This window comes from Ranitomeya imitator, chromosome 1, assembly GCF_032444005.1.
Source record: "Ranitomeya imitator isolate aRanImi1 chromosome 1, aRanImi1.pri, whole genome shotgun sequence".
In the NCBI taxonomy this organism is placed as follows: domain Eukaryota; kingdom Metazoa; phylum Chordata; class Amphibia; order Anura; family Dendrobatidae; genus Ranitomeya; species Ranitomeya imitator.
In genome coordinates this window covers 381161656-381175971 of record NC_091282.1, presented here as the reverse complement: position 1 = coordinate 381175971, position 14316 = coordinate 381161656, and the positions used below count along the sequence as shown (strand labels likewise).

The window sequence follows — 14316 nt, the reverse complement described above, 5'->3', positions numbered from 1 at the left end:
TGACTCCCGCTCCCTTTCAGTGACTCCTTCACCCTGTCAGTGACTCCTGCTCCCTGTCAGTGACTCTGCTCCCTGTCAGTGACTCCTGCACCCTGTCAGTGACTCCGCTCCCTGTCAGTGACTCCCGCTCCCTTTCAGTGACTCCTTCGCCCTGTCAGTGACTCCCGCTCCCTTTCAGTGACTCCGCTCCCTGTCAGTGACTCCGCTCCCTGTCAGTGACTCCTGCTCCCTGTCAGTGACTCTGCTCCCTGTCAGTAACTCCTGCACCCTGTCAGTGACTCTGCTCCCTGTCAGTAACTCCTGCACCCTGTCAGTGACTCCTGCTCCCTGTCAGTGACTCCGCTCCCTGTCAGTGACTCCGCTCCCTGTCAGTGACTCTGCTCCCTGTCAGTGACTCCTGCACCGTCAGTGACTCCTGCACCCTGTCACTGACTCCTGCTCCCTGTCAGTGACTCCTGCTCCCTGTCAGTGACTCCTGCTCCCTGTCAGTGACTCTGCTCCCTGTCAGTAACTCCTGCACCCTGTCAGTGACTCCTGCTCCCTGCCTGTCTCCTGCTCCCAGTCAGTGACTCCTGCACCCTGTCAGTGACTCCGCTCCCTGTCAGTGACTCCGCTCCCTGTCAGTGACTCCTGCACCCTGTCAGTGACTCCTGCACCCTGTCAGTGACTCCTGCTCCCTGTCAGTGACTCCTGCACCCTGTCAGTGACTCCTGCACCCTGTCAGTGACTCCTGCACCCTGTCAGTGACTCCTGCTCCCTGTCAGTGACTCCTGCACCCTGTCAGTGACTCATGCTCCCTGTCAGTGACTCCTGCACCCTGTCAGTGACTCCTGCACCCTGTCAGTGACTCCTGCTCCCTGTCAGTGACTCCTGCACCCTGTCAGTGACTCCTGCACCCTGTCAGTGACTCCTGCTCCCTGTCAGTGACTCCTGCTCCCTGTCAGTGACTCCTGCTCCCTGTCAGTGACTCTGCTCCCTGTCAGTGACTCCTGCTCCCTGTCAGTCACTCCTGCTCCCTGTCAGTGACTCTGCTCCCTGTCCGTGACTCCTGCTCCTTGTCAGTGACTCCTGCTCCCTGTCCGTGACTCCTGCACCCTGTCCGTGACTCTGCTCCCTGTCAGTGACTCCTGCACCCTGTCAGTGACTCCTGCTCCCTGTCAGTGACTCCTGCTCCCTGTCAGTGACTCCTGCTCCCTGTCAGTGACTCCTGCACCCTGTCAGTGACTCCTGCTCGCTGTCAGTGACTCCTGCTCCCTGTCAGTGACTCTGCTCCCTGTCAGTGACTCCTGCTCCCTGTCAGTGACTCCAGCACCCTGTCAGTGACTCCTGCACCCTGTCAGTGACTCCTGCTCCCTGTCAGTGACTCTGCTCCCTGTCAGTGACTCATGCACCCTGTCAGTGACTCCGCTCCCTGTCAGTGACTCCCGCTCCCTTTCAGTGACTCCTTCACCCTGTCAGTGACTCCGCTCCCTGTCAGTGACTCCGCTCCCTGTCAGTGACTCCTGCTCCCTGTCAGTGACTCTGCTCCCTGTCAGTAACTCCTGCACCCTGTCAGTGACTCCTGCTCCCTGCCTGACTCCTGCTCCCAGTCAGTGACTCCTGCACCCTGTCAGTGACTCCGCTCCCTGTCAGTGACTCCTGCACCCTGTCAGTGACTCCTGCTCCCTGTCAGTGACTCTTGCTCCCTGTCAGTGACTCCTGCTCCCTGTCAGTGACTCTTGCTCCCTGTCAGTGACTCCTGCTCCCTGTCAGTGACTCCTGCTCCGTCAGTGACTCTGCTCCCTGTCCGTGACTCCTGCACCCTGTCAGTGACTCTGCTCCCTGTCAGTGACTCCTGCTCCCTGTCCGTGACTCCTGCACCCTGTCAGTGACTCTGCTCCCTGTCAGTGACTCCTGCTCCCTGTCAGTCACTCCTGCTCCCTGTCAGTGACTCCTGCTCCCTGTCAGTGAGTCCTGCTCCCTGTCAGTGATTCTGCTCCCTGTCAGTGACTCCTGCACCCTGTCAGTGACTCCTGCACCCTGTCAGTGACTCCTGCTCCCTGTCAGTGACTCTGCTCCCTGTCAGTGACTCCTGCACCCTGTCAGTGACTCTGCTCCCTGTCAGTGACTCCTGCACCCTGTCAGTGACTCCGCTCCCTGTCAGTGACTCCTGCACCCTGTCAGTGACTCCTGCTCCCTGTCAGTGACTCCTGCTTCCCGCCTGACTCCTTCACCCTGTCAGTGACTCCGCTCCCTGTCAGTGACTCTGCTCCCTGTCAGTGACTCCTGCTCCCTGTCAGTGACTCCTGCTCCCTGTCAGTGACTCCTGCACCCCGTCAGTGACTCCTGCACCCCGTCAGTGACTCCTGCACCCCGTCAGTGACTCCTGCTCCCCGTCAGTGACTCCTGCTCCCCGTCAGTGACTCCTGCTCCCCGTCAGTGACTCCTGCACCCCGTCAGTGACTCCTGCTCCCCGTCAGTGACTCCTGCACCCCGTCAGTGACTCCTGCACCCCGTCAGTGACTCCTGCACCCCGTCAGTGACTCCTGCTCCCTGTCAGTGACTCCTGCACCCAGTCAGTGACTCCTGCACCCCGTCAGTGACTCCTGCACCCCGTCAGTGACTCCTGCTCCCCGTCAGTGACTCCTGCACCCCGTCAGTGACTCCTGCACCCCGTCAGTGACTCCTGCACCCCGTCAGTGACTCCTGCTCCCCGTCAGTGACTCCTGCACCCTGTCAGTGACTCCTGCACCCTGTCAGTGACTCCTGCTCCCTGTCAGTGACTCCTGCACCCTGTCAGTGACTCCTGCACCCTGTCAGTGATTCTGCTCCCTGTCAGTGATTCTGCTCCCTGTCAGTGACTCCTGCACCCTGTCAGTGACTCCTGCACCCTGTCAGTGACTCCTGCTCCCTGTCAGTGACTCTGCTCCCTGTCAGTGACTCCTGCACCCTGTCAGTGACTCTGCTCCCTGTCAGTGACTCCTGCACCCTGTCAGTGACTCCGCTCCCTGTCAGTGACTCCTGCACCCTGTCAGTGACTCCTGCTCCCTGTCAGTGACTCCTGCTTCCCGCCTGACTCCTTCACCCTGTCAGTGACTCCGCTCCCTGTCAGTGACTCCTTCACCCTGTCAGTGACTCCGCTCCCTGTCAGTGACTCCGCTCCCTGTCAGTGACTCTGCTCTCTGTCAGTGACTCCTGCACCCTGTCAGTGACTCCGCTTCCTGTCAGTGACTCCTGCACCCTATCAGTGACTCCTGCTCCCTGTCAGTGACTCCTGCTTCCCGCCTGACTCCTTCACCCTGTCAGTGACTCCCGCTCCCTTTCAGTGACTCCTTCACTTTGTCAGTGACTCCTGCTCCCTGTCAGTGACTCTGCTCCCTGTCAGTGACTCCTGCACCCTGTCAGTGACTCCGCTCCCTGTCAGTGACTCCCGCTCCCTTTCAGTGACTCCTTCGCCCTGTCAGTGACTCCCGCTCCCTTTCAGTGACTCCGCTCCCTGTCAGTGACTCCGCTCCCTGTCAGTGACTCCTGCTCCCTGTCAGTGACTCCTGCTCCCTGTCAGTAACTCCTGCACCCTGTCAGTGACTCTGCTCCCTGTCAGTAACTCCTGCACCCTGTCAGTGACTCCTGCTCCCTGTCAGTGACTCCGCTCCCTGTCAGTGACTCCGCTCCCTGTCAGTGACTCTGCTCCCTGTCAGTGACTCCTGCACCCTGTCAGTGACTCCTGCACCCTGTCAGTGACTCCTGCTCCCTGTCAGTGACTCCTGCTCCCTGTCAGTGACTCCTGCTCCCTGTCAGTGACTCTGCTCCCTGTCAGTAACTCCTGCACCCTGTCAGTGACTCCTGCTCCCTGCCTGACTCCTGCTCCCAGTCAGTGACTCCTGCACCCTGTCAGTGACTCCGCTCCCTGTCAGTGACTCCGCTCCATGTCAGTGACTCCTGCACCCTGTCAGTGACTCCTGCACCCTGTCAGTGACTCCTGCTCCCTGTCAGTGACTCCTGCACCCTGTCAGTGACTCCTGCACCCTGTCAGTGACTCCTGCACCCTGTCAGTGACTCCTGCTCCCTGTCAGTGACTCCTGCTCCCTGTCAGTGACTCCTGCTCCCTGTCAGTGACTCCTGCACCCTGTCAGTGACTCCTGCTCCCTGTCAGTGACTCCTGCACCCTGTCAGTGACTCCTGCACCCTGTCAGTGACTCCTGCTCCCTGTCAGTGACTCCTGCTCCCTGTCAGTGACTCCTGCTCCCTGTCAGTGACTCTGCTCCCTGTCCGTGACTCCTGCACCCTGTCAGTGACTCTGCTCCCCGTCAGTGACTCCTGCTCCCTGTCCGTGACTCCTGCACCCTGTCAGTGACTCTGCTCCCTGTCCGTGACTCCTGCACCCTGTCAGTGACTCTGCTCCCTGTCAGTGACTCCTGCTCCCTGTCCGTGACTCCTGCACCCTGTCAGTGACTCTGCTCCCTGTCAGTGACTCCTGCTCCCTGTCAGTCACTCCTGCTCCCTGTCAGTGACTCTGCTCCCTGTCCGTGACTCCTGCTCCTTGTCAGTGACTCCTGCACCCTGTCCGTGACTCCTGCACCCTGTCCGTGACTCTGCTCCCTGTCAGTGACTCCTGCACCCTGTCAGTGACTCCTGCTCCCTGTCAGTGACTCCTGCTCCCTGTCAGTGACTCCTGCTCCCTGTCAGTGACTCCTGCACCCTGTCAGTGACTCCTGCTCGCTGTCAGTGACTCCTGCTCCCTGTCAGTGACTCTGCTCCCTGTCAGTGACTCCTGCTCCCTGTCAGTGACTCCTGCACCCTGTCAGTGACTCCTGCACCCTGTCAGTGACTCCTGCTCCCTGTCAGTGACTCCTGCACCCCGTCAGTGACTCCTGCACCCCGTCAGTGACTCCTGCTCCCCGTCAGTGACTCCTGCACCCCGTCAGTGACTCCTGCACCCCGTCAGTGACTCCTGCTCCCTGTCAGTGACTCCTGCACCCTGTCAGTGACTCCTGTCAGTGACTCCTGCACCCTGTCAGTGACTCCTGCACCCTGTCAGTGACTCCTGCTCCCTGTCAGTGACTCCTGCACCCTGTCAGTGACTCCTGCACCCTGTCAGTGACTCCTGCTCCCTGTCAGTGACTCCTGCTCCCTGTCAGTGACTCCTGCACCCTGTCAGTGACTCCTGCACCCTGTCAGTGACTCCTGCTCCCTGTCAGTGACTCCTGCACCCTGTCAGTGACTCCTGCACCCTGTCAGTGACTCCTGCTCGCTGTCAGTGACTCCTGCTCCCTGTCAGTGACTCTGCTCCCTGTCAGTGACTCTGCTCCCTGTCAGTGACTCTGCTCCCTGTCAGTGACTCCTGCTCCCTGTCAGTGACTCCTGCACCCTGTCAGTGACTCCTGCTCCCTGTCAGTGACTCCTGCACCGTCAGTGACTCCTGCTCCCTGTCAGTGACTCCTGCACCGTCAGTGACTCCTGCTCCCTGTCAGTGACTCCTGCACCCTGTCAGTGACTCCTGCACCCTGTCAGTGACTCCTGCTCCCTGTCAGTGACTCCTGCTCCCTGTCAGTGACTCCTGCACCCTGTGAGTGACTCCTGCACCCTGTCAGTGACTCCTGCTCCCTGTCAGTGACTCCTGCACCCTGTCAGTGACTCCTGCACCCTGTCAGTGACTCCTGCACCCTGTCAGTGACTCCTGCTCCCTGTCAGTGACTCCTGCACCCTGTCAGTGACTCCTGCTCCCTGTCAGTGACTCCTGCTCCCTGTCAGTGACTCCTGCACCCTGTCAGTGACTCCTGCACCCTGTCAGTGACTCCTGCTCGCTGTCAGTGACTCCTGCTCCCCGTCAGTGACTCCTGCACCCCGTCAGTGACTCCTGCACCCCGTCAGTGACTCCTGCTCCCCGTCAGTGACTCCTGCTCCCCGTCAGTGACTCCTGCTCCCCGTCAGTGACTCCTGCTCCCCGTCAGTGACTCCTGCTCCCCGTCAGTGACTCCTGCTCCCCGTCAGTGACTCCTGCTCCCCGTCAGTGACTCCTGCACCCCGTCAGTGACTCCTGCACCCTGTCAGTGACTCCTGCACCCTGTCAGTGACTCCTGCTCCCTGTCAGTGACTCCTGCACCCTGTCAGTGACTCCTGCACCCTGTCAGTGACTCCTGCTCGCTGTCAGTGACTCCTGCTCCCTGTCAGTGACTCTGCTCCCTGTCAGTGACTCCTGCTCCCTGTCAGTGACTCCTGCTCCCTGTCAGTGACTCCTGCACCCTGTCAGTGACTCCTGCTCCCTGTCAGTGACTCCTGCACCCTGTCAGTGACTCCTGCTCCCTGTCAGTGACTCCTGCACCGTCAGTGACTCCTGCTCCCTGTCAGTGACTCCTGCACCCTGTCAGTGACTCCTGCACCGTCAGTGACTCCTGCTCCCTGTCAGTGACTCCTGCACCCTGTCAGTGACTCCTGCTCCCTGTCAGTGACTCCTGCTCCCTGTCAGTGACTCCTGCACCCTGTCAGTGACTCCTGCACCCTGTCAGTGACTCCTGCTCCCTGTCAGTGACTCCTGCACCCTGTCAGTGACTCCTGCACCCTGTCAGTGACTCCTGCTCCCTGTCAGTGACTCCTGCACCCTGTCAGTGACTCCTGCACCCTGTCAGTGACTCCTGCTCCCTGTCAGTGACTCCTGCACCCTGTCAGTGACTCCTGCTCCCTGTCAGTGACTCCTGCTCCCTGTCAGTGACTCCTGCACCCTGTCAGTGACTCCTGCTCCCTGTCAGTGACTCCTGCTCCCTGTCAGTGACTCCTGCACCCTGTCAGTGACTCCTGCTCCCTGTCAGTGACTCCTGCTCCCTGTCAGTGACTCCTGCACCCTGTCAGTGACTCCTGCTCCCTGTCAGTGACTCCTGCTCCCTGTCAGTGACTCCTGCTCCCTGTCAGTGACTCCTGCACCCTGTCAGTGACTCCTGCTCCCTGTCAGTGACTCCTGCTCCCTGTCAGTGACTCCTGCACCCTGTCAGTGACTCCTGCTCCCTGTCAGTGACTCCTGCTCCCTGTCAGTGACTCCTGCACCCTGTCAGTGACTCCTGCTCCCTGTCAGTGACTCCTGCTCCCTGTCAGTGACTCCTGCACCCTGTCAGTGACTCCTGCTCCTGTCAGTGACTCCTGCTCCCTGTCAGTGACTCCTGCTCCCTGTCAGTGACTCCTGCTCCCTGTCAGTGACTCCTGCACCCTGTCAGTGACTCCTGCTCCCTGTCAGTGACTCCTGCTCCCTGTCAGTGACTCCTGCTCCCTGTCAGTGACTCCTGCACCCTGTCAGTGACTCCTGCTCCCTGTCAGTGACTCCTGCACCCTGTCAGTGACTCCTGCACCCTGTCAGTGACTCCTGCTCCCTGTCAGTGACTCCTGCTCCCTGTCAGTGACTCCTGCTCCCTGTCAGTGACTCCTGCACCCTGTCAGTGACTCCTGCACCCTGTCAGTGACTCCTGCTCCCTGTCAGTGACTCCTGCTCCCTGTCAGTGACTCCTGCTCCCTGTCAGTGACTCCTGCTCCCTGTCAGTGACTCCTGCACCCTGTCAGTGACTCCTGCTCCCTGTCAGTGACTCCTGCACCCTGTCAGTGACTCCTGCTCCCTGTCAGTGACTCCTGCACCCTGTCAGTGACTCCGCTCCCTGTCAGTGACTCCTGCACCCTGTCAGTGACTCCTGCACCCTGTCAGTGACTCCTGCTCCCTGTCAGTGACTCCTGCACCCTGTGCTCACTTTCCTGTGGACTTTAGCCCGAGGTGCCAGCACAGGAGGAGGGCGGTAACAAGAAGTTGCACAGACACGTGTCTCCTCACAGCTCTAGAACTCGTCCCGTCCCACACACGCTCTGCGCTGATTGGAGGAGACCGGGCCGTAGTGTCGCCTCCCGCACACCCTCCGCACGCCCCCTGCCTGACTGGCAGTTCCTGGTGGGGCGGGGAGCTTACCTATAAAGTGGCACTGCTGGCATCCTGCTGCCCCGTCCACCCAGCAGCACCTCACCCCAGTCGCTCCCACACCTGTGCACGCAGCTCTAGCGCCGACATGACGGACCAGGCCCCCTTTGACACCAATGTGATCACCATGACCCGATTTGTGATGGAAGAGGGCATCAAAGCTAAGGGCACCGGGGAGATGACCCAGCTGCTGAACTCTCTGTGCACCGCCATCAAAGCCATCTCCTCCGCCGTGCGCAAGGCTGGGCTGGCCAACCTGTGAGTAGTCTGCGGCTCTGGCTGTGTAATGCCGCTAGTCACACTGTGCACTTCTGCATGCTGACAGACCCCACAATAATCTCTGGGGTCTCCCAACGTTCATTTGCGTCACTTGTGAAAAGGATATATGCTTGGGGCATAAATTGTGTGTTCTTAAAAACAGAGCAGATTAATGAGCGGTCACAAGGCCAGTGTGAATGTTGCCTGAGCTGCCATGCTTCATCAGACTAGGCAACTGGCATTGTCCCTGGTTCCTCCAGTACTGGGATGGCACACTGAGGGTCTGCCAATCATCAGCTCTTAGTTATTATAAACATTCGCTGCAGGGTAGATTGACATGCTGCGTCAGCAAAATCTGCACTGCAGGTCAATCTAAAATATGTGTTTTTCTGCAGCATTTTGGCGGAGATTGGTAAAATATCCACAACTGTGCAGTGCTTCGCTCTTCAGCCCTGCATGTATGGATTAAGTGGGATTTGTCACGAGTATTCCACGAGGGTCTGGGGTTTTGCGGTTGATACTTTTCTATCATAGGTCGATAGTTGCACTGTGACCCCATTAATGTGAGTGTCATTTTCTGTGTTGCCATGTAGCCCTAACTTTACTCATCCCAGAGTACCATGGAGAATAAGGCTATGTTCACACAGGGCGTTTTGGCTGCATGTGTTTTTTTTTTTTTGTTTGTTTGTTTTTTTTTTTTTTCCTGCAGAAAAACCTGATCTCTTGGCAGGATAGAAGCTGCTGCAAAAACACAGGTTTTTGGTGCATTTTTTTTTCCTGCATTTTTCTATTCATTTGTCTCTTGTGCATGCTGATAGTTTAGTGCAAAAAAAAAAAAAAAAACGTGCTGGTACTGTAAACGCAGCTGAAAACGTGCATTAAAAAAAAAACCTGAAAAACCACCCAGTGTGAACATGACCTTAGGCTATGTGCACCCGTGGAGTTATACTTCTGCATCTCTACAGGTACAACGTGCGTTTCTATGTGTTGCTTCCCAGCACTTTTGGGTGAAGTCAGGCTCCGTTCCCACGATCAGACAGTAGCCCGGCTCTGGACGCAGCATATTTTCGCTGCTGGCTACTGAACGCAGGTGAATCTGCATGTGATCACTGAGCCGTGCGGAATCACCGCGCCCTATACATTTGTATGGGTGAGACTTCTGTTAAATAACTGAAGGCGTTATTGAAGCTTTGTGAATGACGCTGCCATCGTTAATGTTCATATTGAAGCTGTGGTACCTATAATGGATCCCCAAAAATCCGAACTGACCAATAGTGGGCTCCATCCTGTTTCTTTGGTTCTTCAAGAATAGTGCTGCACATTGCGCCAATCTTATCAAGAAAAACACCAGAAACCTGAAGGAGCAGAATCTGTAGGCTTGCCATTGTTCCTGAAATAGCACCCCTGGCAAAATACTGTTTTTGTTTTTTTCAGTGACTGATTCGGCTAGCCTATTAAAAAAAAAAAAAAAAAAAAAAAAAAAAAAAGCCTCGTCCGATGTACAGTCATGGCTGAAATTATTGGCACCATTTAAATTGTTCTAGAAAATGAAGTCCATCTCCCAGAAAATTATTGTGGTCATATTAAATCGTAATTCCACCTGCAGCTGTTGGGTATCAGCTGTCATGTGCCTGAAAAAATGACATGCCTATAGGTCGTGAAGGGGTTAATATTTGGTTGCACACCCTTTGGAATAAATGACTGCAATCATTCGCTTCCTATAACCATCAACAAGCTTCTTGCACCTCTCACCTAGAATTTTGGACCACTCTTCTTTTGCAAACTGTTCTAGATCTCCCATAATTGAAGGGTGCCTTCCCCCCAACAGCAATTTTAAGATCTCTTAACAGATGTTCAATGGGATTTGATCCGGACTCATTGCTGACCACTTCAGAACTCTCCAGTGCTTTTTTCCAGCCATTACTGGGTGCTTCTTGAAAAATGTTTGGGGTCATTGTCTTCCTGGAAGACCTAGGAAGCAAACCCAGCTCTCCAACACTGGGCATCACATTAGCACCCAAAATCCTTTGGTAATCTAAAGATATTCTGATGCCTTGCACTCAGAGGCAGCAGAACCTTAAGGCTATATTCACACTTAGCGGTTTTCACCGCGGAACCGCCGCGATTTTGATGCTGCGGGTCCGCAGCAGTTTCCATAGCGTTTACAGTAACATGTAAACCCTATGTAAACCGCAAACCGCTGTGCACAAGCTGCGGGAAAAACCGCGCGGGAACGCAGCGGTTTACAACCCGCAGCATGTCACTTCTTTGTGCAGAATCGCTGCGATTCTGCACCCATAGGAATACATTGAACCGCTTACTTCCCGCATGGGGCTGTGCCCACGTTGCGGGAAGTAAGCGGATAATGTGCGGGTGGTACCCGGGGTGGAGAAGAGGAGACTCTCCTCCAGGCCCTGGGAACCATATTTGGGGTTAAAAAATAAAAAATCTGGTTATACTCACCCTCTGATGTCCGGAGCTCCTGGGCGCTGCACGCGGCCGTCCGGTCAGAGTTGCTGTGCGACCAGGACCTGCGGTGACGTCGCGGTCACATGACAGTGACGTCACGAAGGGTCCTTCTCCCACAGCATCTTTGGAACCGGACCGCCGGGTGCAACGCCCAGGAGATGCGGACATCAGAGGGTGAGTATAACCAATTTTTATTATTTTTAACATTACTATTGATGCTGCATATGCAGCATCAATAGTATAGGCGGAAACCCGCAGCGGAAAACGCGGAACAAACCGCGATAAATCTGCAGGGAGAACCGCAGTTGTTTTGCCCTGCAGATTTATCAAATCCGCTGCGGGAGAACCCGCAGGGACCCGACGCAAGGTGTGAACATAGCCTAAAACCTCTTTGATCCTCCATCATATTTGACTGTAGCTAATGTGTTCTTTTCTTTGTAGGCATCATTCTGCTTTTGGTAATCAGTAGAATGATGTGCTTTACCAAAAAGCTCTCTTGGTTTCATCTGTCCACAAGACTCTTTACCAGAAGGATTGTGGCTTGTGCACATTTTGGCAAACTACAGTCTAATTTTGTCTGTCAGCAGCGGGGGCCCTCCTGGGTCTCCTGCCATAACGTTTTTGCAGTCAAATGTCAATGCATAGTTTGCGCTGACACTGATTCACCCTGAGCCTGCAGGTCAGCTTGAATTTGTTTGGTATTTGATTGGGGCTGCTTAACCACCATACAAACATCATGCGCCCCAACCTTTTCATCAAGTTTTTTATTTTTATTTTTTCCCCTTTCTGCAGTCCACATCCAGGCGGTTTTACTACAGTGCCATGTGTTGTAAACTTTTTGATTATGCTGTATGCTGCACACCATGGATAAAGGAGCATCAAGATCTTTACACATGGACTTGTAACCTTGAGATTAATAATATTCAACAATTTTGGTTCTCAAGTCCTCACAGTTCTCTCCTCTCTATGCTGAGTGTGACACAAAACTTCATCGTGGGCTTATCAGTAAGAGGAGGGGGAGGGGGGAAGGTTCATGTTCCATTAGTGTGGTCAGTTTTTACCTTCAGTCTGGTCAGTTACCTATATAATTTTTTTAATTTTTTTTTTTTTATCTCCACACTGACCTATAGACTTTCACTGGCAATTTTGGTCCAAGAATCAGATCAATATCGGACAATTCTCCAAGATTTTGTGCAGAACCGTGTCCAGGGAAAAAAAATGGCTGTGAATTACTCTCAAGACTCATAGCTACAAGTGCTATCCGTGAAAACAAGGATTGCACTCGTACAAGAAAAACGGACATCTGAACGAGTCCTTAGATGTCACCAGTATCATCATGCAGTTGGAGCTTTGTGACCAGTGATGTAACTTGAAGCTTGTGGGCCCCAATGCAAAAGCTCCAACAGGGCCCCCAGTTATCAAAGGTCTGTAATAATATAATAATTCATTTCCTGTGGACCAAAGGGACGGTTTGGGCCTCCTTAAGCTCCATTGGCCAGGTGTGATTGCAACCCCTTCACCTATTAGTTATGCCCCTGTTGTGACCATTCATGTTCCAAGCATCACATCATATGTCTATAGATGTAAGAAGAACTATTGTTGGCTGATTCCGACAGGTAAATCTCAGTTTGGACAGCCTGAACAGAAAGGTGTACATTTCAAAAACCTGACCGGCACATCCAAACATAGACTCAGTGTGAACAGGTGCTGAACCTAGAGTCGCCAACTCGTATATAGTTAAGTAAATAAGGCAGCACACTGCAGCGCTAAAACCTGCAAACTTGAAAACACGAAATTTGAACTGCATTACTGCACTAGAAATATGAAAAATGAGAGCTTTTAGCGCATAAAAATGGCCAATTTTATGTGTACCTGGTAGCCCCTTTACGGCATCTCTCTTATACCAGGTCCTAAACTTGCCTTACCTCGCTGAGAATAAATGTCTCCATCTGAATGGGTACATGTGAAAACCTCTTCCTAGACTAAAATTCTCTCTGTGGAGGGGTATTGGACCTGCTGTAATACCCAATACCCCTCCACAGAGAGAGAATTTTAGTCTAGTAAGAGGTTTTCACATGTACCCATTCAGATGGAGACATTTATTCTCAGCGAGGTAAGGCAAGTTTAGGACCTGGTATAAGAGAGATGCCGTAAAGGGGCTACCAGGTACACATAAAATTGGCCATTTTTATGCGCTAAAAGCTCTCATTTTTCATATTTCTAGTGCAGTAATGCAGTTCAAATTTCATGTTTTCAAGTTTACATGTTTTAGCGCTGCAGTGTGCTGCCTTAATGAACAGAAAGGTGATTTGTCTGCTGCTACTCCCGATCATTCATATCTGCGGACATTAGGAAAGGGTGACTTATTACTGGACTTTGGATTAGCCCAGTGTTTGTATCATGATCGCTCTCACTATGTATACACAGGGCTGTGCAGGCTCCATCTTGCTCCTGTCTTTTCGCAATATCTCTATCCATGTGAGCGCTGTTACTGTAGGTAGACGCGGTGGCTAAGCACACTAGGATGGAGCATGTGACCATTAACTCATTCATGCCGGCAGCTCAGTTTGCCTGACCTCTTGTCTCTATCTAATAGAGCAGTATACAATGGCTCCATTATATATTCTTGTTGGAAATCCGACATGCTCTTCTGAGCCTTGTCTGACCACATATCCTGCCCTAAGCTGTTGTAACATCAAGCTGTATGTCAGAAATTAAAAGCTGCTTATGTGCAACACCTTTCTCCACACTTGTATGCAACAGGAAAAGTGCAGCAATCGTAGTTTTATATGATCTTGAAATGCTTTGCTTAAAGGGAATCTGTCAGCCAGACTTATCACCCTAAACCATTTATATAGCCATGTAGCTACTTCCAAGACAAGTCCAGCAATGCCATTACATGGCCAGTCCGTTCTTCTACTACTGAGAAATCCGTATTTGAATTGATATACAAATGAGGCTGAAGATCTCTGGTAGATCTGATGCCTCTATCATTCCAGCTCTATTCTCCCCACAGCGCTGCCTCCTCCTGCTTGACTGACTGCTCCTTTGTCTGAAGTTACATAACAAAGGCTTAGACAGGCAGTAGGCAGTGTTGGGCGGGGAATAGAGCTTGAGTGACAGAGGCTTCAAATCTACCATAGTTCTTCAGCCTCATTTGAATACCAATTCAAAAGCTGATTTCTCAGTAATGGAGTAACACTGTCTAGGTAAAGGTATCGCTGGACTCGTTTTTGATAGAGCCACATGGACACATACAGTAGGGGGGAAAAAAGTAGTCAGCCACCAACTGTGCAAGTTCTCCCACACAATTGAGAGGCCTGTAATTGACATCATAGGTAGACCACAACTATGAAAGTCAAAATGAGAAAACAAATCCAGAAAATTACCTTGTCTGATTTGGCAAGATTTATTTTGCAAATTATGGTGGAAAATAAGTATTTGGTCACTTACAAAAGTTCATCTCAATATTGTTACGTATCCTTTGTTGGCAATGACAGAGGTCAAATGTTTTCTGTAAGTCTTCACAAGGTTGGCACACACTGTTGTTGGTATGTTGGCCCATTCCTCCATGCAGATCTCCTCTAGAGCAGTGATATTTTGGGCCTGTCCCTGGGCAACACGGACTTTCAACTCCCTCCAAAGGTGTTTTTTTTTTTTTT

General features: G+C 53.3%; 1 protein-coding gene across 1 annotated transcript in view; it reads left to right on the top strand.

The window, feature by feature from the left end:
* The first annotated feature begins 7901 nt into the window (after positions 1-7901).
* Positions 7902-14316, top strand: part of LOC138674016 (fructose-1,6-bisphosphatase 1-like) — a 64833-nt gene continuing 58418 nt past the window's right edge. The window contains exon 1 of the mRNA XM_069761998.1: positions 7902-8185. Coding sequence (XP_069618099.1) covers positions 8016-8185 — 170 coding nt within the window. The 5' untranslated portion in view covers positions 7902-8015. The remainder of the gene's footprint in view (positions 8186-14316) is intronic.